General features: G+C 44.8%; 1 protein-coding gene across 21 annotated transcripts in view; it reads right to left on the bottom strand.

The window, feature by feature from the left end:
- The window catches only part of Kidins220 (kinase D interacting substrate 220), a 92,889-nt gene continuing 67,793 nt past the window's right edge, over positions 1–25,096 (bottom strand). For 2 of the 21 annotated variants that reach the window (XM_042266992.2, XM_042266991.2), the window contains exons 25-32: positions 24,101–24,214; positions 23,364–23,420; positions 18,306–18,338; positions 16,580–16,612; positions 13,394–13,525; positions 11,666–11,764; positions 10,554–10,790; positions 4,280–7,335 (exon numbers count right to left, since the gene is read on the bottom strand). In XM_042266992.2, coding sequence (XP_042122926.2) covers positions 6,076–7,335; positions 10,554–10,790; positions 11,666–11,764; positions 13,394–13,525; positions 16,580–16,612; positions 18,306–18,338; positions 23,364–23,420; positions 24,101–24,214 — 1,965 coding nt within the window. In that variant the 3' untranslated portion in view covers positions 4,280–6,075. Of the gene's footprint in view, positions 457–2,487; positions 2,549–4,279; positions 7,336–10,553; positions 10,791–11,665; positions 11,765–13,393; positions 13,526–16,579; positions 16,613–18,305; positions 18,339–23,363; positions 23,421–24,100; positions 24,215–25,096 lie in introns of those variants that run through there. The other 19 variants (XM_076558699.1, XM_076558698.1, XM_076558701.1 and 16 more) reach the window with 14 other exon arrangements.

Below are 25,096 nucleotides of genomic sequence, written 5' to 3'. Positions count from 1 at the left end.
TCTCTTTCAAAATAGTTTAATTCACATCAAGTAAAAACAGCATGCCTTCTAAAAGTTCTAAGAAACACAACTTCCAAGTGTCAAAACTGTGACAATTTTGAAAATATCTAATGTTTTATTAGTTACCTGACCAAGAACGTGCTACAGGACATAAGAGGAGAGGCTAGGTTATTTACATATTTTTTCTATACATTGGGTTTTTAACCTAAAATCTCATAAAAGTAATACTTCATTAAAGACTGTCTTAAATCCTACAGTTACAGAGAACAGGGAATTCTGGGTGACACATTCTTCTCTGGCCGAAGGCATGGCAGGGCTACAGTGGTGGCTGTGTCTTCTTCCCCCCGATACGTGGTGAGGAAGCCAGATGGGGAAATTAACCGAGCTGCCAGGAGAATGAGAAAGGAGCGTTGCTTGGTCTAGGGGCAGAATACTAAGGTTCTAAGCCCTTGTTGCCTTGAAAGAAAAGGAGGTAAATATGTGTAAATATGATAAAATTAGAAAGTGGTCATGAATAATCGAGAGCTTAATGACCTCAGATAACTTCTTACTAGGAATAAGGACACACATTATGTTGTGAGAGAGTATGGTTTCACTCATTCATGCATTCTCAATGGTTTAGTAATTCACTTTGATATGCCAGGCCATGCTTTGCTAGATTACAATAAATGACTCCTAATACACATCTGTGGCGATATAGTGTGTACCCTAATAAAATTTACCTGAAGGTCAGAAGACAGAACAAGCCACTAGATTAAACAGAGAGGCCAGGCAGTGGTGGCACACACACCTTTAATCCTAGCACTCGGGAGGCAGAGATCCATCTGGATCTCTGTGAGTTCAAAGCCATTCTGGACTACATGAGACTGACTCAGTCTAGGAGAGAAACAGAGCCAGGCAGTGGTGGCACACACCTTTAATCCAAGTACTGGGAAGCACACATGCCTTTAGTCCCAGGAAGTTATATGGTGGGCAGAGAAAGGTATATAAGGCGTGAAGAGACAGGAACTAAAGGCTTTTCAACAGAAGCGTCCCTTTCAGCTAAAAGCTTTTTCAGGGTGAGGACTCAGAGGATTTCAGTCAGTGGATTCCTGGAGTTGGTTAGGCAAGAACAGTGGCTTGTTCCTTTGTCTCTCTGATCTTTCTGCATTTACCCCGATATCTGGTTCTGGGTTTTTTATTAAAAGACCATTTAGGAATTCGTGTTACACACATCCTTGGAATAAATAACACTACAAAGGGCATCTTTAGCTGCAGAGTAAGTCTGGGGAGTAGTCTCTGTTAGTCAATGACCACAGGCCACCCCCGCACTGGCAGATTCAGAATACTTTGTGTTTTGAAACAGTAACACTGCCTGTGTTAAAACATTTCATAATGCTTTGTGTTGTGTGTTCTGTTTTTTGACTAATTTACGTTGGTCTTCACTTCAGTTCGGATTCCAGACTTTTCGAGAGCCATCCATCTCCCACCCGTGTGTCTGGGACCACAGACAGCCCTTCATTAGTGATACTTCACCGTTAGCAACACACACCAGTAGATGCCGTACTTCAGGTTCCAAGTGTTGGCCCTTTCGGGGGCTGGTGACAGTGTGCCCAGCAGCACCATCATTGTGGGGGAACCACCGGCATTCTGATGGGATACCAGGGTGGGATCCTATCCCAAGTCGAGAAACACTGGAGAGGCCCTTCCTTCTTCATCAATGTCTCCATTATAAACTCACTCATTTCCGAAACGCTTCCCTCTCCTGGGAGACCTGAACAGTGCTCATCCATCCCCCAGCCACTGAGGCCCCTCTCAGAAGGGGTTTCAGCTCCGCTTTCCAGAATGCCCCCCCCTCCCGAAACCTTCCACCTGCCTGGGCCAACAGCCAGATGACCTTCAGGCCAGGGCTGTGATTTGCTACCTTTTTTTTTTTTTCCAAATTATAGTTACATCATTTCCTCCTTCTTTTTCCTCCCTCCAAACTCTCCCATCCATCCCCTCTTGCTCTCTTTCAAAATCATGGTCTCTATTTTTCATTAACTATTATTAGATATATATGTGTGTGAGTGTGTATATATGTATGTATATATATGCATTTCTAAATGCACAGATGAAACTTGCTTGGTCTGTATGTTACTTGTATGTCTTCAGGGCTGTTTGGTACTGGATGAACCATTGGTGTGCTCTTCCCTGGTTAAGACTCCTCCCATTCCCAGCACTTCCTTGCCTGTGGTTCTTTGTGTAGGGTGGAGGCCTGATATCTCCCCCACCCCCAATCCACTTTGGCACGTCTAATGTAAAGACATCAGACATTGCTCAGCTCATGTTGAGGCAGCCGTGAGACTTCATGGGCGTAGCAGGACCGTTCTAGGAGACACGGCCTCACAGCAAGCCGGGCTTGCTAATCACACCTTTAGAAACTCTTCGACCGTGCCGGTTGACAGGGGTTAACTCCTGGCAACCGTTCCCGATGTGTCTCACTCTGAACGCTCGTTTGTTACATACCTCAGTTTAAACTGGATCTTCTCAACCGCTGTCTATCTAGCACAGGGACGGCATTTTCTCCCTAGGCAGGAAAGGGTTTAATAGTACGTAAGACTGGAAAGCTGCTTTCTACTTCGTTAGTCTCAACCAGGGATTCTCAACCTTTGCCAAGCAACGAGCCACTCAGACACTGTCCGCAGCCGGCTCGCTGCTCTCCCAGCTCTGCTTCCACTTTTCAGTCCCCTTGTGTTTACTCCAGCCTACACTTCAGCTTGAGTAGGGAAGCACACTCATGTTCGGTGGCTCGCCTGCCCCAGGCAGGAGGATGTCCCCATTTGCTTTTCTCTCCCGCTGTGTCTGCTGAGCCCAGGAAAGATGGGTGAGATGAAGCAGGCTGGGGCTGACAGTACATATCTGCCCAAACTGTTATTTTTCTCGAGCCCTCCTACCTAATCCTTCAAGGTCATTCACCCGTTAATTAAAGGGGGCCTCTGTCCTCTTTTCCTGGTAAGTACGGCAATCTCTCCGGGAGTTAGCCAGGAATCCATGGATTTTTGTCTTTTTGTTTTTAATTCAGGGATATTTCTAAAGAGGCTGAGAATTCCTGGTGTAACCAAAAATTATGTGGTCTTAAAACCTTTTAAATTTAGTACCTTAGCCAAACCAAAAGAAAAAATATGTAATTTCATTTACAAGTTTAATTATTAGTAAGAAAAAATTAGTCATAAACTATTTTACTGTAGCACTAGAACATGCGAATGAGCTTGAATTCTCAGGATGAGGATTTAAGCAAATACAACTCTAAAATTACTTGGTTAGGCAACTACAATTATTCTGACTATATTTAAAACCATATGAAGTAACACAGGAAAACAAGTTCTCTTATTAGTGAAAACAACGCTTTGGTGGTATAGCTAGTTTCCTGAGACAGGGTCTCATATAGCCCAGGCTGGTCTCTACGTGGTTGAGGCTGGCCTTGAACTCTCCTGCTTCTGTCTCCTGAGCACCGAGATGATAGGCAGGGTTCACCATGCTCAGCAAAGTTTAAAGTTCACGGTGTAGGATTCCTGATCCTTAACCATCCGGCCCTGGGGAAGCTGACTCAAATGGAAAATACCAGTAGTGCCTGGCATGGTGGCACAGGCCTTTAATCCCAGCACTCGGGAGGCAGAGGCAGATGGAGCTCCGAGTTCGAGGCCAGCCTGGTCTACAGAGTGAGTAGGACAGCCAGGATGACAGATACTCTCAGAAGCACATCTCCAGAGGCCACGGTGAGTGTTAGGATGCTACATGAGCACACTCTCTGTGGCTGAAGGTGGAGCTAACGAGGCTCATACCACCTAAGACCGAGTAACAGAATCTAAGGGATGGGCAGGGTTCGAGGCTCCTTGTTCTATTATTTCATCCAGCTCAATGCAGAGTTTCGCCTGTGTGTGAATCAGACTAAGCTATGTATTATAAATAGACACAGACACACACTGACATGCAGACTCAGAGGGGTAACAGTGACTCAGGACCCATCTGGCCCGTCAATTTCTGTGCCAGTAGAGAAAGGATGTTGTCCAGAATGTTCACGTAATAAACTGATGTTCTGCAGGGATCTGGATCGTCTGCCTCCAGCTACAGAAATGGACTACCCAGCTACGGTGCCATGTGCTCTGGGGTGCCAAGGCTTCAAGAAAGCACTGGTTAGGTACTGGGACTTCAGAGCCGACCTCCCTCAGGAGGACAACAGGGCTGTCTGGACCATTCTGTCAACTTCACGACTTGTAAATCTCCAAACTCCAGTCAGAGGACAAAACAGACACACAGACCATGTTTTAATTTTTAATCAGAATGTGAATTGTCATTGCTACAGTGAATAAAACTCCATGAGTCAGGATGGCATGCACATCTTTATTGCTCCTAGTCTACGTGTGCACTTGGCACTCAGGAATGATTTCACAGACAGTGTGAATCAAGGCCTCCCGGGACTGGGAGCTATAGCCACTCACTTGGAAAGAAACCAAACTACTTCTGAAGTACCAATTACATGATATTGCAAACTAATAAACACTCTAAGTAGTCAAATGCATAATGTCAGTAACATCGTGCTGTTTTTAATGCTTAAAATACCTGTTAAAGAGCATGCAACATATGCACTTCCTGGAAATGCTCAATGACAGACACTCCAACAGCCAGGCACCGAAGCACGGGGCAGCTACCAGCACAGTGTCAAGTCAACACCACAGGACCCGTCAGTGATGACATCTCAACAAACACCAAGCCTGCGACCTCACCGTCCACAAGCCTCACCTGTGGCTCAGGACATACTGCTAGGACTGACTACATAAACAAGCTCTGCTCAAATGACACACAGTTTGGATACATGATGATGACAGGCACACTTCTAGCCTACATGATACTTCTATGTCTGTGATCATTCTGGCCTGGCCGAGAATAATGCGGAGTGCAGCATCAGGGTCACACCGGCTCTGGCTCTGGGTTCTTGCTATGTTGTAGGCTTCTAAGCTCCTTTTTAAAACCACCCCGCAGTTTAAATAATTTCCCCCAGAATTAAAATGCTCATTTAGGAACAGCTACATGAAACAAACTGCTGTGTTACAGACGGCAGTGACGTAATCACATATTTGCTTGTAGCTGGTCTAGGGTCATTGTCACTAACTCTTCTAAAGTAACGATTTCCTGACACAGTCATTCTCCGGGGAAAGGACTCAAGTTCAGGGCTGGGATGTAGCTCAGCCATACTTCACCTAGCATTGGTGAGGTCCTGCGTTTAATCACCAGAACCATTGGGAAAAAACTGTATTTTTCTCCTAGCCAGAGCTAAGCTAGGTTAGATGCATCATTTAGGAGTTGCAGAGCAGCCCAGGATGGTTTTGAGGGCATAGGTGTCAGAGGCAGAGGCCTGGTCTGGAGAGCACCCCAGGAATACACTGCTCTCCTCCAGCCCCTCTGCTAACCACTCACCACGGCCCAGGCCCACTGCTTTGGGTTCTGCTGACTCACTTTCTTATCAGCTTTTATCAGCCTCTTCAGTATGTATTTTCTACTTAAATTCTAAGAGCTCTTTAAAAAGCAGTGAGTCTTATATAGTACCCTGGCTATCCGCTTGCTAGGCATTCACTTTTAGTCTCTGGTCTCTACTCTAAAAACCTCTAAATCTGTACCAAGATTAAACTCTAACAGTAAAATTGGTTTCTGCTTCATCTAGCACTGTAGCTTCCCTCAAATGTTTCATGAATATTTTATAAAGGAGATCTCTAGGTTTTTTTCCTTGTGATTTAAGCCTTTCAGCTTTAAATACACTTCTGACCTATTTTTATATTCAGCCTGTTTCTCCTCAATCTGTGCAGTTGTGTGCCAGGGAAGGGCATCATGGTGATGGTGAGACTTTAAACTGCCCATGATGCAGGCGATAATGGAGATGACTGGTGGCCATCCTGTCTCAGGCTTCCCTCTGCTGTACAGAGGGCGTATGCTTCCCCAGGTGCCTGACCACCTATCAGTTATCTGTGATGCATGGACATGATGGAGAATGGTGACGGACCAGTTTAAAGTTCATGACAGTCCTTAGGGTAGGACAACGCTACTTCACTTCTCTTTTCCTTAGAGAATGCTTTCTCTCTCTTCTCCAAAGCCCGTGCTATCCGAGGAGGCTGCATGCAGCTCAGACGCATCTTTCGAGAGCCTTGTGTAACTGGAACGCTGGCTTCGCTTGTGCGACATGCTCTTCAGATTTTCATTCTGAACAGCAGTTGGGTTGGGACTGGGCCCAGGCCTCAGAATGACCTGAGAAGTCTCCCTGCCTCCCTCCCTCTCATCAAAGTTTTGGTTGGCTCTGTTAGCAGGCGCAGTGTTGTTGTTGAGGGTCACGGTACTGGGTGTTCGGTTCAGATTATAGGCCTTCTGGCACGCGGGCCAGCTCTCTTCAGGGCTGCTGGCAATCAGGCTGCACTCAGAAGGGCTTTTCTTGTCTTCCGAGCAAATAGACATCCGAGCTATAATTGGATCTTGCAGGCCACTCAGACTGTGTGGCATCCCACGCTTCCCACTGTGGCCATCGTCTTCAAGCTCTATGAGATTTGCCTTTTCCAGCTGGGGGTCGTCTGCCGTTTCGTTGTGAAGAGAGTGGTTGGGAGAGCTCTCGTTGGATCTCACTCCCGAATCGGAGGAATCTTTTTTGTCTAGGAGGGCATCCGACAAATACTCTTTTGCTTTAATGAATGTTCGGATTGGCTCAGCACTGTGTTCTGGAGACTTGGACACTCTCTCTGCTTTGCCTTCAGCTTTTTTATCCTTGTCATCTTTGAGCAGTGGGGTATTGTCTGACTCTTCTGGACCAGATTCATCTTCATCGCTGGGCAGTTTCTGGTAGCGCAGACCACCTCCCTTAAGCTTCAGGTCTGTCTGGAAGAGACTGGGCCGTTCTGAGGGTTTCTTGCCTGGGAGCAACTTACTACCTGACTGGTCGGATTTTTCATCTTCTTCAGTAATGGGGTCCAGGGGTGAGGCATCACTAGTGGACACCCCTGAGGAGGAGTAATCTATGACATCCCCCCTCTTCATTAGGAATGACTTCCGCCCATCCTCCTGCTTCAGCTCACCCTCCTTCCCCCTCTCCTGCTCTAGAGTAGAATGGATGGAGCCCCCTGAAGAACTCTGACCTATGTAGTATGTGCTGTGTGGAGAAGATCTGCCACTTATTGTTGACGACCCTGTGCCCCCTTCTAACTGGGACATCTGAGCAATGTACTCTCTATAGGCATCTCTATATTCGGCCTGCACCTTATCAGTAAGCTTTGAAATTTCAATACTGGAATCCTGGGAATTGAGACTCGAGAGACTTGGGGTTCTGCGAGTTTGTGACTGTGAAGACAGAAAAAAAAATTTAAAAATTCAAATAAGAAGGGGAAAAGACATAATAAACATCAGCTTAGGAAACACAAATGCACACTAATAATTAAAAAGTTGTCAAAATACCAGGGTCTTAGAAAAATTCGACCTAACAGTTTAACCAAAGATATGCATTTCTGAATAATTCTGTTATTAGCTTATAAATTTTAGCAACATTAATTTACTGTTTATACTTAAAAGAACTATTTCAGGTTGTATAAGTCATCTGAACAACTGCTTTTAGTAATTTCAAGTTTTTATTTTATTTAAGGTAAAAGCACCTCCACTGAGAAAGAATTCCTCTTAGAAGAGATAAAGGCCGGGCGATGGTGGCGCACGCCTTTAATCCCAGCACTCGGGAGGCAGAGCCAGGCGGATCTCTGTGAGTTCGAGGCCAGCCCGGGCTACCAAGTGAGCTCCAGGAAAGGCGCAAAGCTACACAGAGAAACCCTGTCTCAAAAAAAAAAAAAAAAAAGAAGAGATAAAGAAGAAATAAAGAAGATCTCAAAAACAAAATGCTCAACTCTTCAAGGTCTGATAAAAGAAATCATCTCAGATATATGACAGGAAGTTCCTGTCAAGTCTAACTCAGAGGGAAAAATGTTCTTAAAATGGAACAACCAAGGTGATAACAAGGTCTGTGGTGAGCAGAGGCGGAAGCTGTGGCTAGCTGGGCAGGAAAGGCAGAGTGGGATACTTTTAAGTTTAGTTTCTAATACTGAGCTTCAAGGTCCCAGCTGTTTTAGATCCAAGGAAAGCTAATAAATGAGCAATTAAAAGTACAGATTAGGAAAAAGAAGCAGGGAATGGAGGAGACAGCATGGGGGAGCTTGGGAATGGACTACAGGAAGGGCCAGAACAAAGACATAGAAACAAACCGCCTTTCCTTTGGAAGGAGGTAGCCCCACAGGATGCCACCGGACTGGAGGAATGGTGCCTCCCTCTACCCACTAAGGCAACTGTTCTCAAGTGCTGCGTGCGCCCCTGTGCAGGGGACCCACGGGTTCTGAACTGCATTCCACAGGACACGATGGTGCTCTGTGTCTTTTCTCCTTCATTCCCACAGGAGTGCCCAGTGGAGTTCCAGAGCTACATGTGTGTGTGTTGTCCCAGGAGATGGGAGGCAGTAGTACCTGGGGCCCAGTCATCTTCTATGAAGCCAGGCATTAAAGATATGTGCAAAACATTCCCATTCTCGCTGGACTTTTGTTTGAAAAAGAAAACAGAAAAAGCCAGGCAGTGGTGGTGCACACCTTTAATCCCAGCACTCGGGAGGCAGAGCCAGGTAGATCTCTGTGAGTTCCAGGCCAGCCTGGGCTACAGAGCGAGATCCAGGACAGGCTCCAAAAAAAGCTACACAGAGAAACCCTGTCTTGGGGAAGGAAGGAAGGAAGGAAGGAAGGAAGGAAGGAAGGAAGGAAGGAAGGAAGGAAGGAAGGAAGGAAGGAAGGAAAGAAAGAACAGTATTTTTTTGTGGAAGTGTTATTTATGGTAACCTGTAATTACTTAAAAGTATTTAGAAACATTTTCAGTTTCTATTTAACTATTTATAGTAATTTATATATGCAAAAATTTTCTAGGTACTGATAATATTTATTACTCTGTGTGTGTGTATGTGTATGTGTGTGTGTGTGTGTGTGTGTGTGTGTGTGTGTGTGTGTGTACAGCTCTGGGGATGTGTGTGGAGGTGAGAGGAGGTGAGAAGGTGGGTCCTTCTTCCATCACATGGGTCCCAGGGGTCCAACTCAGGTCATCAGGATGAGGCAAGCATCTTTACCTGCTAGCCATGTGGCCAGCCCCAGGTCCTGAACTTCTAAGAGAACAAAGGCTAAGAACAAGGAGGTGTGGAACTACTGTGCTAATGGGGGTGGGGGGGACACAGGCCGAGGCGCCTCAACAGTGGGGGGGCCAGAAGGGCAGCTCCTCCGAAAGCTGGGAAGGACAGGAAGTGCTTCTGTCAGAAGAGAGACCCAGGGACCAAGGGTGAACTTGGCTCATTGCAAAGTAACTGTATTAGTCAGTATTCGATAATAACACAGTAAGAACCCTCAGCTTCTCCACCTACTGTGGACTGTATGGAGAACAACTAAAGACGCTGTCACTACCACAGGAAGCGCTCACGGGGGCCCTGCCAGCACTGCTCTGTACAGCTTCCCGCGCACTCCTGGCTTCGCTCTCCCACTGTGCCCCGGGCTGGTTTATTTTCTTCTTATTCCTCCTCATCCTTCGCACATGACTCACGGGTACTCCTGCTGCTGATGCCTGCACCTGTCTAAGAACTACCCACAGAGAACATGTGTGTGGAACCACACGGTGGTGCAGGCCTGTGGTTCCAGCACTCAAGATGCTGAGGCAGGAGAATCGCTGGAGCCCAGGGGCTGGAGCCCAGCCTGAGCAACCTGAGTGTTGTGGGAGCCCATTTTCAGGGTCCTCTTGGCTTTACCCAGCAGGTCTGCATGCAGAGGATGATTGAGCCACGGGCCTGAGTGCAGGTGTTTTGTAACTAGCAAGGGGGAGGCCTTTTGCTCCACCCCTTGGCATTGTTATCAACAGACCTTTGGGATAAAGTTCAGGGCGGGCCGGTGGCTAAGGATCCAGGCTCTCCCGAGTCTGTCCTGTGTTTTCTGTTTCTCTCCCCTCTATTTCTAACTAAGTCTCTTATCCCTCGTTCCTCTAGAGTCCCTGGGTAAATAAGTGGGGGGCTGGTCCCCCCCAAGTGTGGTATGTAGTGTTCCTGTGTGCAAAGGGAAACCAGACCCAAGGCTTCAGCGGGTAGTCAGATGCTAGTTTCCCACACTGAATCTCACAGGAGAATACCGAAGGAAAAGCAGATTTGCAGCCACCCTAATACAGCCCGCCCCAGTCTCACCTATGTAGACTAGGCTGGCCTCAAACTCACCGAGATCCCCCTGCCTCTTCCTCCTGCGGGCTGGATTAAAGTCCCCATCCACTCCCCTGCCACCGTTGTCTGTGACTGAGTTACCACCATTTTTGTCAATTTCTGAATGACCTCACTTCCCCTGTGCTCTACCAGTTCTTCCCCTCCAGTGAGTAAACCCAGGTCCTTCAGGAGATGGCCCTTCCTCTTGCCAGCTGGGTTCTCAATCAGGACTCTCTGAACGAGCATTTCAATGTCCCAGCATATTTGCATTTACTCTCCAAGCACATGAAAAATGACATAAAATAAATACCTGCCAACTCAGGTTACTGTGCCGTGGGGCTCCCTCCTCTAGGCCCAGTGTGTTCAGCTCTTCAAAGCTGAAGTTCAGGGTGTAGGGAGTCTGGCTGGAGAGCTCTGTGTGAGGCAGTTCACTGTGAGAAGCACGGCGAGCAGATTCCCCGTGAGGGACCGGGGCGCTGGAATTTTCATTGAGAAAACGAGGGTCTTCAGGGACCACCTGGTTTTCCACATTTCTCATTTCCAAGACCTGAACAAAAGAGGAATGTCATCTGCACTGTCAAACCGCATTAGAGAGGCTTCGGAGAGCTGAAGAAAAGCATGGCCAAGTTCTCACAACAGGGTCAAGAGAGCACACACCCACTATGACGTCCTTTCTTCCAAACCTTACCTCAATCCTATTAGTAATGTTCAAAGAAGCCTCAGCATTTTAGTTTACAAATTTTAAAACTTAAGAAAACACAAAATTCAACTGGAGTGCATCAAAAAAAAACCAGAGCTGGAGTAGAAAGCAACAAGATCTACCACAACAGGTCGCTGACCTCAGTCTAGAAATACTCTGCTCCAAAGCCAGCCACGAGTGGGTGCACAGAGCCAGTGAGTGTGAGATGGGGAAGGTTAGTTTGCAAGGGATTCTGGGTAAGCCAATTTGACAAAATTCGTCAACACAAGTCAGGGTGATCAGACCTCAGCTGGAAGTAGCTGAGGGACAACATGGACCCTGAGGAGCACCAAGGGTGACCTTACCCTGAAGGTAGGGCTCGTTCTAAAGGGGCTCACGTGCACTGCTGCTAATACAGAGCAATAGACAAGGGCAGACAGTGAAGGCTGAGACCTGCAGGGCTCAGAGCGCCCCGCCTGGAACTGGTCAAGGAGAAAGCATGGAAAACTGGTGAATCACTGCTGCTTCTTCAGAAAGGACAAGATCCCACATGCTGCTATGACTAGTCCCCATAACACTGGGTGGAATACAAGTGTAAAACTGAAAAAGAAAAAAGTTACACATACACAATGCAAATAATCAGTTTGGACCAGTACTTCTTAGTTCTGGGTCTGTTCAGTGTTGCAGACAACTTTACACAGTATAGTAAAATGTCACGTGTGATAACTGCTGTAAAACCTCACCATGCTTCTGAAAAGATGCCAGTCTCCGAAGTTCATATTCATCTCTTTCTTCAGCTCGTCAACACTGCACTGAGCCAATACCCGGCCATTTATGTTTGCCTGAGTGAAAACAGAAACAAGATGTTCAGGTGTTCTGCGTTCCTGCTGATTTCCAGTCGGCTGCGGAGAGGCTGCACTCAGAGCAGCGGTCCCTCTCCACGCAGTACAGTGAGCTGCTCCTCAGCCACACAGACCACCGGACCTTTTCTTAGTGTCAAGCATTTCAGTGAAACAAAGCACACTTCAGGACCAACCAGCCTCTCACATGTTTCCACCTGCTCTGTCCTGGGTAGCAACAAAACCATTAATTTTGCTTTTCAAATCTGAGAAACTATGACTATGAACATGGGTGGAAGCTGGGAGGGAAAAGGATTTCTATCTTGTGAGTGTGTCAGTTGCCCACAAGCCTAAATGAAGGTTGTGTGTCTAATGAGCCGACTCACCACTTGCAATGGATAAAGAATGTCCAGATACTAACTTCCCAGTCTACTAGACTTAGGATAAAATAGGCGTTCAATTTTGTAGGACCCTGTCATTCAAGCTGCATTTAAATGAGAAACACTAGCATATTTTGAGGATGGTCTTCTGATTTCATAAAGAAAAAAAAAAAGCCTGACTACTAACTGGTAAAATGAGGTAGTATTTACATTAAGGCTTGGTAAAATGCTCCATTTCTAGGTTAATTCCAAAGGAATAAGCATACAGAGCCTGTCCATGGCAGACCGAGAGCAGACTTCCCTGAAACTAACCACGTGCCTGCAGCAGGGTTTGTGCCTGGGAAGGAGGTACTGACTCAAACGGACAGGGACAGGCATGGATTAGCTCTGTAAGAAGATGGACATGTGCCGAACTCTTTCTGACCACATGCAGGCTATGATTCGTTACATGGTATATAGAAATGCATGCAATTCTTTAAAGGGCATTAGCAGCAGAGGCTCGCTGTCTTGTATAGGCAATGTCTTCCCTGAACCTCCAGGCATAACTGTTCAGCTTCAGGGTGACTCTGGAGCTATAAGACGTGGAGGAAAATCCTTCATGAATGCACAGCCTTGCAAGCCCAACCCCATGTGGTTCTTCAAACACAACACAATCAAAAATCTTACAGGACACAAAAATGACCTTTTGTAGGAAATGAACTGTACTCTGCCATCACTATGAGGTCACACCAACACACACTGCAGGCCAGGTATCCTTCCCAGGATGCGGGGCACTAACACTGCTTCCGAGTGTAGCGACTCCCACTCAGGGAGGGATAGTCATTTGGACTGTGCTCACTGAGCATCCAGCACAAAGTTCAACATGCGACAGGCTCTGATATCGGACTTAGCCTCATCCCCTGCTCAGAAACTTTCCAGAGCTTTCCATTAGAGATGCAGCCTGTGCGTGGAAGGTAGTGGGAGTGCCAAGTAGCCTCACCATGTTCTCTGCTCCGCGGTGAAGGAGCTCTTGTATTTTATAACGTGTCGTTTTATTTTCACTCACAGTAGACCACGTGTGAAGGAGGAGCACTGCCCTCGGCTCTCTTTCTTTAATCTACTTAGAAAGCTAGGAAAACGAGCAATTGTAGGATCCCCATCTCACTCGGAGGTGTGCATTGCGGGGCTGGGGTAAAGCCATGCTGCCCGGCACCTGGCCTGCCGTCCACTCTCTCAGTCTGCTCTCTAGGTAAGATGCAGACACACACGTCACCTTTTTGATTGTTGCGCAGTACTGAGGCAGCATGCTCTGGTCCAGGCCTTCGATTTGTCTCAGTTTCTCAGAAACGACATCCACGGTCATGGAGCTCAGTAACAGTGCTGTACATGCAGTGGAGGCTGGTCCCTAGGTGAGCCAAAGGGAACACACGTGTGAGTAGCATTAATATGGAGTGTATGAGGTCACGTGACAGAAAAGTTCATTACGTTATTGCTGAAATAAAGAAAACACAGCCAATGCACATAAGATTTAAGAAAATGCCCTTAATAAATAGACTCAGCTAATGTGACGTGTAATGAGTAGCATTTATTACAGGAGACAGCCTGACCCAAAACACTTTTCTAAGATGGTCGTCCTGTATACCAGGCCTCCATCAAGTCTTCAAATGATTAAGAAGAGAGAGAACTGCCTTCAACAAGAGGGAGAGAACTTAAGAAAAAAAGAAGAAAATTACAGACACTTATAGAATACAAAAGACACATCTAAGAATAATTTCCCAGTGCCTGTATCAAACAATTAAGTAACCTTAAAAACACTCTATGCACTCACTGCCTTAGTGGTCGGGCTTCCAGAAGGAGTATCTAGGGAGGAGTAGGCTCAGACCAAAGTGCAGCTGGTCAGATTTTATATAAATGTACTGTTTTCTCTGCTCCGACTATTTCTAAAAAGGTTCTGGAAGCTACAGCCACAATGATAGAGGAAATGCAGTAGAGACAGTGGCGTTCTAGTCTGCCCTGTTTGCCCTTCAACATAACCTTCTCCTTAAAGAATATAAGTTTGGCTGGCAGTGGTGACACACACCTTTAATCCCCGCTCTCAGGAAGCAGAGGCAGACAGATCTCCCTAAGTTCAAAGCCAGCCTGACCTATGTAGCAAGTTCCGGGACAGCCAGGGGGAAGGTATATAAATGTGTCAAATATGTTCTACTGACTCTTACCCGTGCCAAGAAGCAGTAGACTGTCCTATAGTCTAAAAATGCCTGTTAGGTACAGGTAAACCTTATTTGTAATGTGAAAACATAATAGTTGTACTACCTGAGAAATGCATGACCATACACTGTGTGCGAGTGCGTGCATGCATGCGTGCGTGCATGTGTGCACATGCATGTGTATGGCAGATGGAACTGTGTTACTCAGACAGCAGGAGCAGCGACTTCATGAGTCAGGGACTCTAGCTAGCTCACAAAAGCAGCATAGGTACATCAAAACTTAGAAACAGATGACCCGGAACAAACTGCATCAATATAGTTCGCTTTTATTTAACTATAAAATGTACCATGTCTTACATGGTCCAGAGTTGCACTACTTTTAAAATATTAACAGCAACAGACGAGTTTTTTCATACTTCGATTTTCCTATCTCTGCACACAGCTCTCTTCTTTGCCTAGTAAGTCAGGCCGTGTTCAGTGTTCACTATGCACTATCTACTAGGTGAATGTTCAGTACCATGCTGGCTTCCTCTTCACATGCCATGGAACTCCCACATTAAATGTACAATCTGATGGCTACCTTTGTTTACACAGTTTGTGAGCTATCACCTTCAAAAGAAACTCCTGTTCCATTAGCAGTCACCCCCTTCAACACACCTTAGCCCCTGACCACCAACCAGCTGGTTTCCACCTCTGGGTTTGAAGCGTCTGTTTAGACACTTTATACAAATGGGACCCATTCTGTCTCCTTCCACTCGGTGTGTTGTCTAAGGCTCGTTCATCTTTTCACTTTCTTTTACTGGCGAATAACTAATCTTTAGATGTTATCCACCCCTTTAACTTGTGTCCTTGCTCTCAATATATTGATATTGGTTTACTTTCTTTTTTGTCTAAAAAAAATCACAAAAGTAGAATTTGATCGATAAAATATACATTATGATAGATTATAATTCACAGGAAAAAAACCATAAATTCATACTGATAAGACTAAATCTGGTTTTTGTTTTTGTTTTGAGACAAGATCTCTCTATGTAGCCCTGGCTGTCCTGGAACTATGTACACCAGGCTGGCCTTGAACTCACAGAGACCACTGGCCTCTGCCACCCAAGTGCTGGGACTAAAGGTATGCGCCACCACTCCCAGCCTTAAAGCTTAGTACTTCAATAAGTGAATTAAGAGGAAGAGATACTTTTCCTCATAGAATTCCAATTAATAAACGTGGTAGAGAGAAACAGAAAATCCCCACCAGGCAACCACCATTGCTACAGTAGCTATGTTATCAACTCTATCGATGGTCATCAATTAATGGACAAAAGCCAAGCAAGTTGAACAGGACACGGCAAAGTTTACTAGTTAGGAAAAAGAAAGCTATAAAGTATTGACACCTAGCAGAGGCCACCTCAATGGAGGAGTTAAGATCACGTCTAACTCCTGTTTCTAAGTTGGTCTTTATCAAATGATAAGTTATTAATTTGAAAACCCTATGTGTTGAAATAGTTTCTTTGAATGAAGGAGAAACGTTAATCACTTTCCAAGTCTTTTCTAAAGTAATAATGTATAGTGAAATTACTTTTAAATCAAATGACTTTTATAACCAAAATAATAAATTTTGAATGGAAATATCATAAAAGAGGAATATGAGAAATTTATTAAGTTGCTAAATTCTTATAGTTTTGGTTGTGAACCTAGCCTTTAACGGCTGAGCCATCTCTCCAGCCCCAGTTGCTAAATTCTTACTGGACACTAAGCCTGAGAGGAAAGGACGAGTCCAAATGCTGGTTCAACACTGATGGTGCATTCTCATCGGAAATCCACCTGTGTAATCAGAACACATCAATTTGGTAGACTGGTTTTCTAAATCGAAATTTATTTATCATCTTTCTTACTTGGAAAACTCAGTGCAGCACACATTAGCTTGTTTAAACTATTAGAAGCTTGAAAATGTGTTTAAATCAGAATTTCTCCAGTTCAAAGCAAAGCTCTGAAAACCCCAGTGACTTGAGGTGGTGGCCTTGCTTTCTGGTGTCAGCAGATTTCCAGTGCACTCTGAACTATCACAGCTTCAGTCCATTGATTAGATAAGCTGGAAACGGATTAGTCAGCAATGCCTGCCATGCAGAGGCTGAAAGCAGCTACAGACAGGAACCCAAGACACAGAAGGAGCACAGATCTCTCAACAGCCCAGCACGACGCAGCTGATGACCATCTACCAGTCTACGAAAGGAGTGAGATTTCACCAGGAGTTTCTGTACCTGTCTTTGTTTGTTAAACCCAGAGTCACACGGCTTTAAGGAAGGAATAAAACAGAGTGAAGGCCATGAATGTGAAATAAATCATCAAAGCACATGTATCACACACAAACAGAGCCCTTGCCAAGCCTCTTATTCCCCTCAACTCTGAACAAACTTTTTATCAGCAACACTGAGCAAGAAACATATAAAAAAAAAAACAGTTTTACTTCATTAGTAGATACTTAGAAAATTTTAAATTGCACTCTTAAAACTTATTTTTTTCCATTAAAAGAATAAATCATGCATCACACATTCAACAAGAAAACTAGGTAAATCACATTTTTCCATGAAAAGCCAATATTCTTCCAATATATAAACTTAAAATTGTCAAAACATTTATAAGGCTTAATTATTTAGACTACCTTGAAGGACAGTTATTATTCAGAAATATAGCATTAAATATAAGTGTTGCTTCAGTGACTATGTTGATCCTAACAGAAGCCTCAATTGCTTGTTCAAAAGAAATGTCTTCCGCCGGGCAGTGGTGGCACACGCCTTTAATCCCAGCACTCGGGAGGCTGAGCCAGGCGGATCTCTGTGAGTTCGAGGCCAGCCTGGGCTACCAAGTGAGCTCCAGGAAAGGCACAAAGCTATGCAGAGAAACCCTGTCTCGAAAAACCAAAAAAAAAAAAAAAAAGAAAGAAAAAAGAAAAGAAAGAAAGAAAGAAATGTCTTGAAACTTATAGCTCAACAAATCAGACATGTAAAAAGGGGAAAAAAGCCCATTCTTTGGTATACTGTATAATTCTAGGAACTCGATTTCAAAGAAAGCAAACACTGTTGCTAATTATTCTTATGAACTCAGATAACTCAGATGACTGACAAACGTCAACAAAGCCGACTGGCCGTGCCGTTTTGGTGACCAGGAGGAGGCCCTGCCGGCCTCACCGCAGACACCTGTCTCTGAACCAGTCAGTATCTGGAGTCCACGGGGGACCTCTTCTTTTTATCATCAGACTTACTACAAATAAGCTTCGAGAAGGTGACTATATGTCCACCTCTCCATAGGGATGTGCACAGGGACCAGACAAGCGCAGTGAAATGAGGGTTTACTGTAAGATGACCCCAAACGAGAGGCCGAAACTGTTCATTAGCTCTTCCTCCTCCTGTGTTATTACGATCACTATGTAGCTTACTCTTCACACGGCTGAAGAAAGAACTCTGTCAAAGATGACAGATGGCGCTTAACACTACAGTTTAAGGAGACTCTTGAAATAAAAAGAAAATAAACAAGTACTAACATGTTTGTCTGCTTTTTAACTTTAAGAAATATTTTAACTTTTATTTGTTTTCATGTGTATGAGTATCATATGCATGCAGTGCCCATGGAGGCCAGAAGAGGGTGGCGAGTCCCCTGAGACTGGAGTCCTGTATGGGAGGTGAACAGCTGTGTGGTGCCGGCTGGCCCTCAACCTGGGTCCTCCAGAGGAGCAGTCAGTCCTCTCCACCACTGACTCGTCCCTTCGGCCCCTGCTTTTTAACTTTTTAACTATACCTGGGACTTCAACATTACTATAGTGTCATCCACAAAAATATTTCACTCCATTTACTTGAAATTCAGAGAAAAAAAATTAACACACACAGTCTCTGAGGGTGGTGGGCACCTGTGGCACACACAGTCTCTGAGGGTGGTGGGCACCTGTGGCACACACAGTCTAAAGAACACCTACAGTGCCCAACTCCTTACCGGCATCTGCGGCTTTTTCATCCAGCTCTTCTCCTGAGCAAACAAGAGACAGCTTGGTTTGGACATAGTTGCCTTGAACACAATTCGCAAGCTCTACAGCGGTGGTGGAAATGAAGTACCTACAGGAATCACCCTTTTCACACTTTACATCATGAGCTGGAGCCTACGTAGCAAAAGCTCTGACATTTATTTGTAATGCTGTTATTAAATCAACAGCTATCTTCAATCTCTAAACATAACAGGAAGAACACACTGGAAATTGTGAAATTATTTTAATGTTGTCTATGTAATTCTGAAATTTCTTGCAATTAAACTTGATACTAAATCTGTTATGTTTTTCAACAATGTATAGAAGTGATCTCCCAGAGACCAAGAAAGGTAAACACTGGTAATCCCTTGGTGGCCTGGGAACCCACTGGCTGTGAGGGCAGGATGCCGTTCATTTTTATCTTCTGCACTATCCCACCAGATAGGGCCTTCACATGCTCAGTAAGTATATGATGGGACAATGAATTCGCACTCAGTATCAGCCAGCAGTATACAATGCTAATACGGTAAGGAAGAGGAGGAGGAGGAGGAAGAAGAAATGCCATGGTATTCCTTCCTTTGGGGAAAAATGTCTGCCAATGACATGTAGTTCTCACCAGGCGCAGCAAATTGTAAGCTGCTCTCTAGAGCAGGTCTGGATCACTAACAGAATGTCACCCAGGAGACCTAGCCCAAGACAGGCCCTCCCTAAGAAGCCCTTCCTTCCACGAGGGCAACAGAAGCCTCACCACGCCACTACAGTTGGCTCCTGAGCGGTGTGGTGAGTGTGCCAACCCCTGAAGAGTCGCCAATCTGGGGAGAGCCTTTGGCTCCCTAAACTCTTGCTAGCAGCTAGCTTCTGAACACAGGCCTCCCTGTGAGCAGTCGGTCATTTTGCACGCTACAAGTATTACACTGAAGGTATCCTGCTACACTGGTGTGCAGTTCCCTGGAGAGACAGACGCCCACACTCCCACAGCATTTCCAGCTGACTCTTGCAACACTCAGGCTTCTCGTGACAGCAGCAGGAGACGGCCACAGCAGTCAGTTAGGACCCACAATGCACCTCAAGTGTATTTACACTTCTCTCACCATGAGTGTGCCATGCACTGTCTTTGTGTTCATAAACTTGGATAAGTTTTAATTATTTAGAATCGATTTTTATATATTGAGGTACTAAATACTTTTATTATACATTTTATGCATTAATGACAAACCCAATTTTTCCTTACTTTTCAGTATGTCTAGACTATGTAGTTTGTAAGGGTGTTTTGTGATTTATGTAAATCTTTTTTCTCAAAGCAACTCACATCTACATGGAGCCATGCAGTGCAAATCTGTGTTGAGGCCAACAGATACCTTGGTGAGAACTCCACTCAAAGAAGATAAAGGCACCAAGTGAAATCTTCCAAAAAAACTTCAGATTCCCAAACCTAGTCATGTACCACACAACCCTTCTGTCAACTTGAGACTGTACATTACTGGCGGTCCATAATAATACTCCATCTAGTGATGGCGTAGCTGCCTTAGTCTGTGTGAATGCATTCCATGTTCATAGGACTACCTAAAGTGTGATTCCCAGGTCACACTCCTGTCCTTAAGAGACGCATGATCATATTCTCAACCTCAAAACTCCTCTAAACGATGCCTCTTGCACACAAGAAACATCAGTAAATAGAACACCTGGGCTAATCTACACTGGCTGCTGATGTACACACACAGCCAACAATCAGCTAACTTGAAGTAGTTTGAGTTCTGAGTCTTTACGGCTCTGGGGTATTTTTAGTAAATAATAATGTACTTAAATATGCTAGTATTTAGTACACCCAAATCAGACCAAAGAGACTGGTCTGCCTTCTCCAGACTGTCCAGCACAGAACTGGGACAGCTTGTGTAAGGCCAGGCAGGAGAGCAGCACAGATCCATCAACCAAAGGCTGCAGCCCTGTTCATACTCAGTGGGAATGGGCAAGGCAGGAAGTAGGGCCTAGGTGCATTCTGGCTCCTTACATACCTGGTGTGAGCCCCACACACTTCACCTGGGCCATGGAGGCTAAACCAGACCCCAAGACACCAGCTGTGCCTAGAGGAGCCTCAGAAGGAAAGGGGGGCCCAGAACGGCCCAGGGGCTGCTCTCCCTGCTTTTACGAAATGAAGTATTAATTAGAGCTTCAATTACAAAAAAGGATTTCTCTGCCTTCGATGAGGACATACTAGTTCTTTCCAGCTCCAATGCTCTGGGAGCACATCTCAGGTCTAACATTATCTTCACTTTCACAAGATCTGGCATGCATTATTTTCTCAGCCATAAAATTACAGGGGCCAAAACTACCACAGGGGTTATATTTCTAGCCCCTACTTTGTGAAACACTCAAATATTTATCTATAATTTACCTGCTAACCTTTAACTGGACTTTGTAGACTATAATCTCTGAAATGTTAATATGAGAAAACTTATTATTTTCACAAATATTTGGTTTATCAGAAATTTCCTGAGGTAAAAACAGATGAGCTCACCTATATTTTGCAAAGACCATACTTGGGTAACTTTTTGGCCTCATTTTTCCTCTGTGTTGTCCTGTGTCCATAATAATATCACAGTTTGTTCTGGAAGGTTTGTGTAGCCCCTGGCTTACGTGTGAGTGGCCTTCCTCATCAAGTCTATGGAGGGGACGCTGGCCACACAGACATGACCAACAACCAGGGTGTTGTCCCAGACAGGACTGGGCAGGCTTGAGCACAGAGGGGTCACTTACTCTCCCGCGGGCTGCTGATCCAGCCAGCACCCATGGCACCTAACTGTGTTCGGCCATGTGGTGGTATGACTGTGAACGGCTCCCACTGGCTCATATATGTGAATGCCTGGTCACCAGGGAGTGGCACTATTAGGAGGAGTGGCCCTGTGGGCAGAAGTGTGTCACTGAGGGTGGGCTTTGAGGTTTCAAATGCTCAAGCCAGGCCCAGTCTCTCTCTCTCTCCCCCCCCCTCCTCCCCCTTCCCCCTCCCTGCTGCCTGCCGATCCAGATGTAGCACTCTCGGCTCCTTCTCCAGCACCATGTCTGCTTACCACAGCCATGCTTCCCACCACGATGATAACGGACTAACCGTCTGAAATGTAAGCCACCCCAACTAAACGTTTCCCTTTGTAAGAGTCGCCACGGTCACATCACAGAAACGGAACACTGGCTATGACAGGCAGGTTCTTCAGTTTCCACCACCACTTTCGAGGGCTTTGAACAAAGGCTGACTTGCTTCTCCTAGGCTTCTATAAGACACATTTTACACACTGTTGTGCTGTTAATTTCTTAGAAGCACCCTGTGGTGAGCATTTGTTAGCCACTCTACCAACTACAAACTACCTTAGTGCCGAGGGTACAGGAAGCGTGTTATCTTACTGGCATGGACACGGTCTAGGTGAGGTGCCTTCATTACTGAGTTTCTAAACATGGCTCAGGAACTGCAGAATTCCCCTTCCTCAGAAAACCTCATTCCAAACCTTGTCCAATGCGCTCCTTTCTGGACCCAGAAAAAAATCGACTATCGGCCCTTTCATTCCAACTGTAGTTTGTCTACACTTCTGCACCAGGGACAGCTGCTGTTTCAGCATTTCTATTTCTAAAGCGATGAGATCCTTCACAGTACCTGATTTCCACCAGAACTCCACTGAGGAATTTTAGTCCCTAGAACTGAATTACACACATGAATCCCTGTAGCAAAGGCTCCCTGACTTATTAAAAGTCACTTTGCATACAGTGTGTGAGGCTCCATGGGCCATGGCTTCCCTAAGCACCCAAAGGAACTGCTGTGACTCAGTATGTCTGTCAATGGTGGATAAATGAAGTCACTCAAACACTTCAGCTAATACGTTAATGACTTAAGAATCATCAGCTCCTCAATAAAAACAACCGAATGGTTCCCTTTTTGTCTCTGAATAGGATTAACTCAAAGAAACTTAAGGTTTAAAGATATATTACCTATTCAAATGCATGTTTTAACTTAAACATTCTTGATAAACTTGGGATGAACTATTTCAGCCTGCACTCTTCACTGCGGACGACATTTTAGAACAGTTTTAGATTAGCGAGACCAGGTTTGCCTGAGATAACATATTCTGAACATAAAACATGAGCTGGACCCCACAACTGCACACTGACTGACTAAAGTGGGATTTGATAGCTGCCCATCACAGGCATTTCTTTTCTTTTCTTTTTTTTTTCCCCTTTGGTTTTTCGAGACAGGGTTTCTCTGTGTGGTTTTGGTGCCTGTCCTGGATCTCGCTCTGTAGCCCAGGCTGTCCTTGAACTAACAGATCCGCCTGGCTCTGCCTCCTGAGTGCTAGGATTAAAGGTGTGTGCCACCACCTCCCAGCAGGCATTTATTTTTAAGTATAAGGTCTGGAATAGTTCTTATTTTAGTTTTCCTTCACAATTTGTTGGTTCAAATTTTTAAAGAAATCAGTATCTTAATGTATTTAGGGGAAAAGGGTTTAAACAACTTCTTTAGATGCTGAACCAGCTCTAGATTTGTTTGGAAATTTTATTTTGTGAATAAAGAAAGGAAGAAGTGATATTGCAGGAAGACGTCACCAGTGGAGACACCTAGAAGCAAGAGTGAGTTACTAGAGCCGTGCTGGTCTACACCATCTAGGTCACACCTTTCTCTGGCGTCAAAGGTGATTTGGGATACTTTCAAAGCTATGCTACATGAATCCTACCACGTACAGGCCTGATAGAAACAGTTCAAGATGACAACAATTCTCATCCACCACTGACTACTCGTGAGGACTCCTGGAAACAGCCCTCCTTACTGGCGAATGCACGCCCCTCCCATAGCACTGAGAAGGGGAAATGCAGGAGGAACATTAGCTTTGGAATGGACAGACTCGTGAGCTGTGACGGTTAGTACTCAGCTACTCTACACGCCAGTCACACCGTCAGTGAGTTAGTGCAGGGCTGCCAGTCGCGTTTAGATGGCCATTACTGCTCAGAAGCCACAGACACTAGTGTTCCACACCACGAGACTACTCCATTACCCTCGAGGAGTCTGTGGGTGAAGGAAGCCCCTCAGCAGCATCCTCCTTGATAACTTCCTAGCAACATAAACAGGAGAGTGGGTGAACAGAGCAGGATGAGCCACGCAGAGATGAAGGAACATGATGCTAAAATAATAACACAGATAACACCAAACACTATGGTGACTGGAATTCCCCTTCACCACTTCAAAACATAACTAAAATTAGATTAACAGGGAATTTGTTTTTTAGAGTTACTTCAGGTTTATCATCAGGAACCCCTAATATATTTGGCACAGATGTATTTTGTTTTGGATCAATTATATTCAATAATATGTTTAGTCTTATTCTGTCTAATCCCTACCACAGACTGAAATACTTTTCTTTACTGCATCCTCTTCCTGCTAAACCATAATGCTAATGTATATACACACAGAGATACCATATAGATGTCCTTTTAAAAGATACTAGAAATTAGCAGATACAAAAGATCTAGTTTTTAAAGTTTTGGTAGCAAACAATCCATTACAAGCCAGAGATCTCTGGTTGTAAAAACTCAACATTTAGTCACTCAGATGGCTAGTCATTTATCTTTACCAGAAATGAAAACATACAATTTATATTAGTAATATACTGATTCTGAAACTATAAAGTAAGTTGTACTTACTTACTCCAGAAAGAAAAACAAAATACAGCTTTTACTGCTATTCATGTTCTTTTATGAGATTAATATTTTAGTTACCCTTTTATATACTTACTAGGCCATTGTTCTGATCTCTGGGCAAACTCGTTTTTACTGATGAGCGTGGGATGAGATGTTGGGAACCGCCAGGGTAATACCTTGGCGTGTAAAGGTATGGGGCAAAGAACGGCTATGGAAAAACATGTAACAAAAAAGGGCATGAAAATTACAGAAATCAAAGTGTGATGAGACTTATCACGTGAAACCAACCAACACAACTCCAAAATCAAAAGCAAATGATAAAACAGAAGCCTCCTTCGCACTCTGTGAAACCCAAACCAGAGTTAAGATAATGACGCACACCCTTGTTCATCTGGTATGTGCTGCACCTTGAGGGTGGACATGAACGTTTTCTTGATATTAACTTACACATTTTTCTTTAAAGCAGACTAGACTGTTACTAGAATACTCTGTCTTACAAACAAAAGTCAGTTATATGAGACCCAAAGGCCCTGGGCACGTGGGAACAGCCTGGAGTGCTTCCCAGGCCAGCCCGGAGCTCAGCTGCGTCTCCGCACACAGGAGTGCACTCTGGACTCCAAGATGAGGAGCCTGCTGCCCACCCAAGACTCAAGTGCTGAATTTCCTCACAGCCAGTCTCACAGAGCAGACTCTATGGACGTAAGTGAGGACTCACTAGGCTCCACTGCATCGGTATAGCTGCTCTTTACTCTTGACAGTTCAAGAGACTGACTGTCTTTTAATGGTACGACTCACACTCCCTAAATAATAACAGAAACACTAAACCCCCAAACAAGAGAAATTTTAGTGTCTTAAAAATAATTAACTACTTTAAAAGCATATTGTATTATTGCTCTTAAAACAAATGAATGTAAAATGCAACCTAGATGGTTTCATAATTCTTTTTTCAAATAAACTTATTTTCACACCTTGAATTAGTATTGATTGAGCCATCTTATGTAAAATGACAACAGATTTTAAGACTGGTGACTACAGATCTGTCTTCCATACCGCCTACCACACAGTTCATTTTTACAGAGGATGAGCATGG

The sequence above is a fragment of the Peromyscus maniculatus genome, chromosome 22 (genome assembly GCF_049852395.1).
Source record: "Peromyscus maniculatus bairdii isolate BWxNUB_F1_BW_parent chromosome 22, HU_Pman_BW_mat_3.1, whole genome shotgun sequence".
Lineage (NCBI taxonomy): Eukaryota > Metazoa > Chordata > Mammalia > Rodentia > Cricetidae > Peromyscus > Peromyscus maniculatus.
This window is presented reverse-complemented; position numbering and strand designations above follow the sequence as displayed.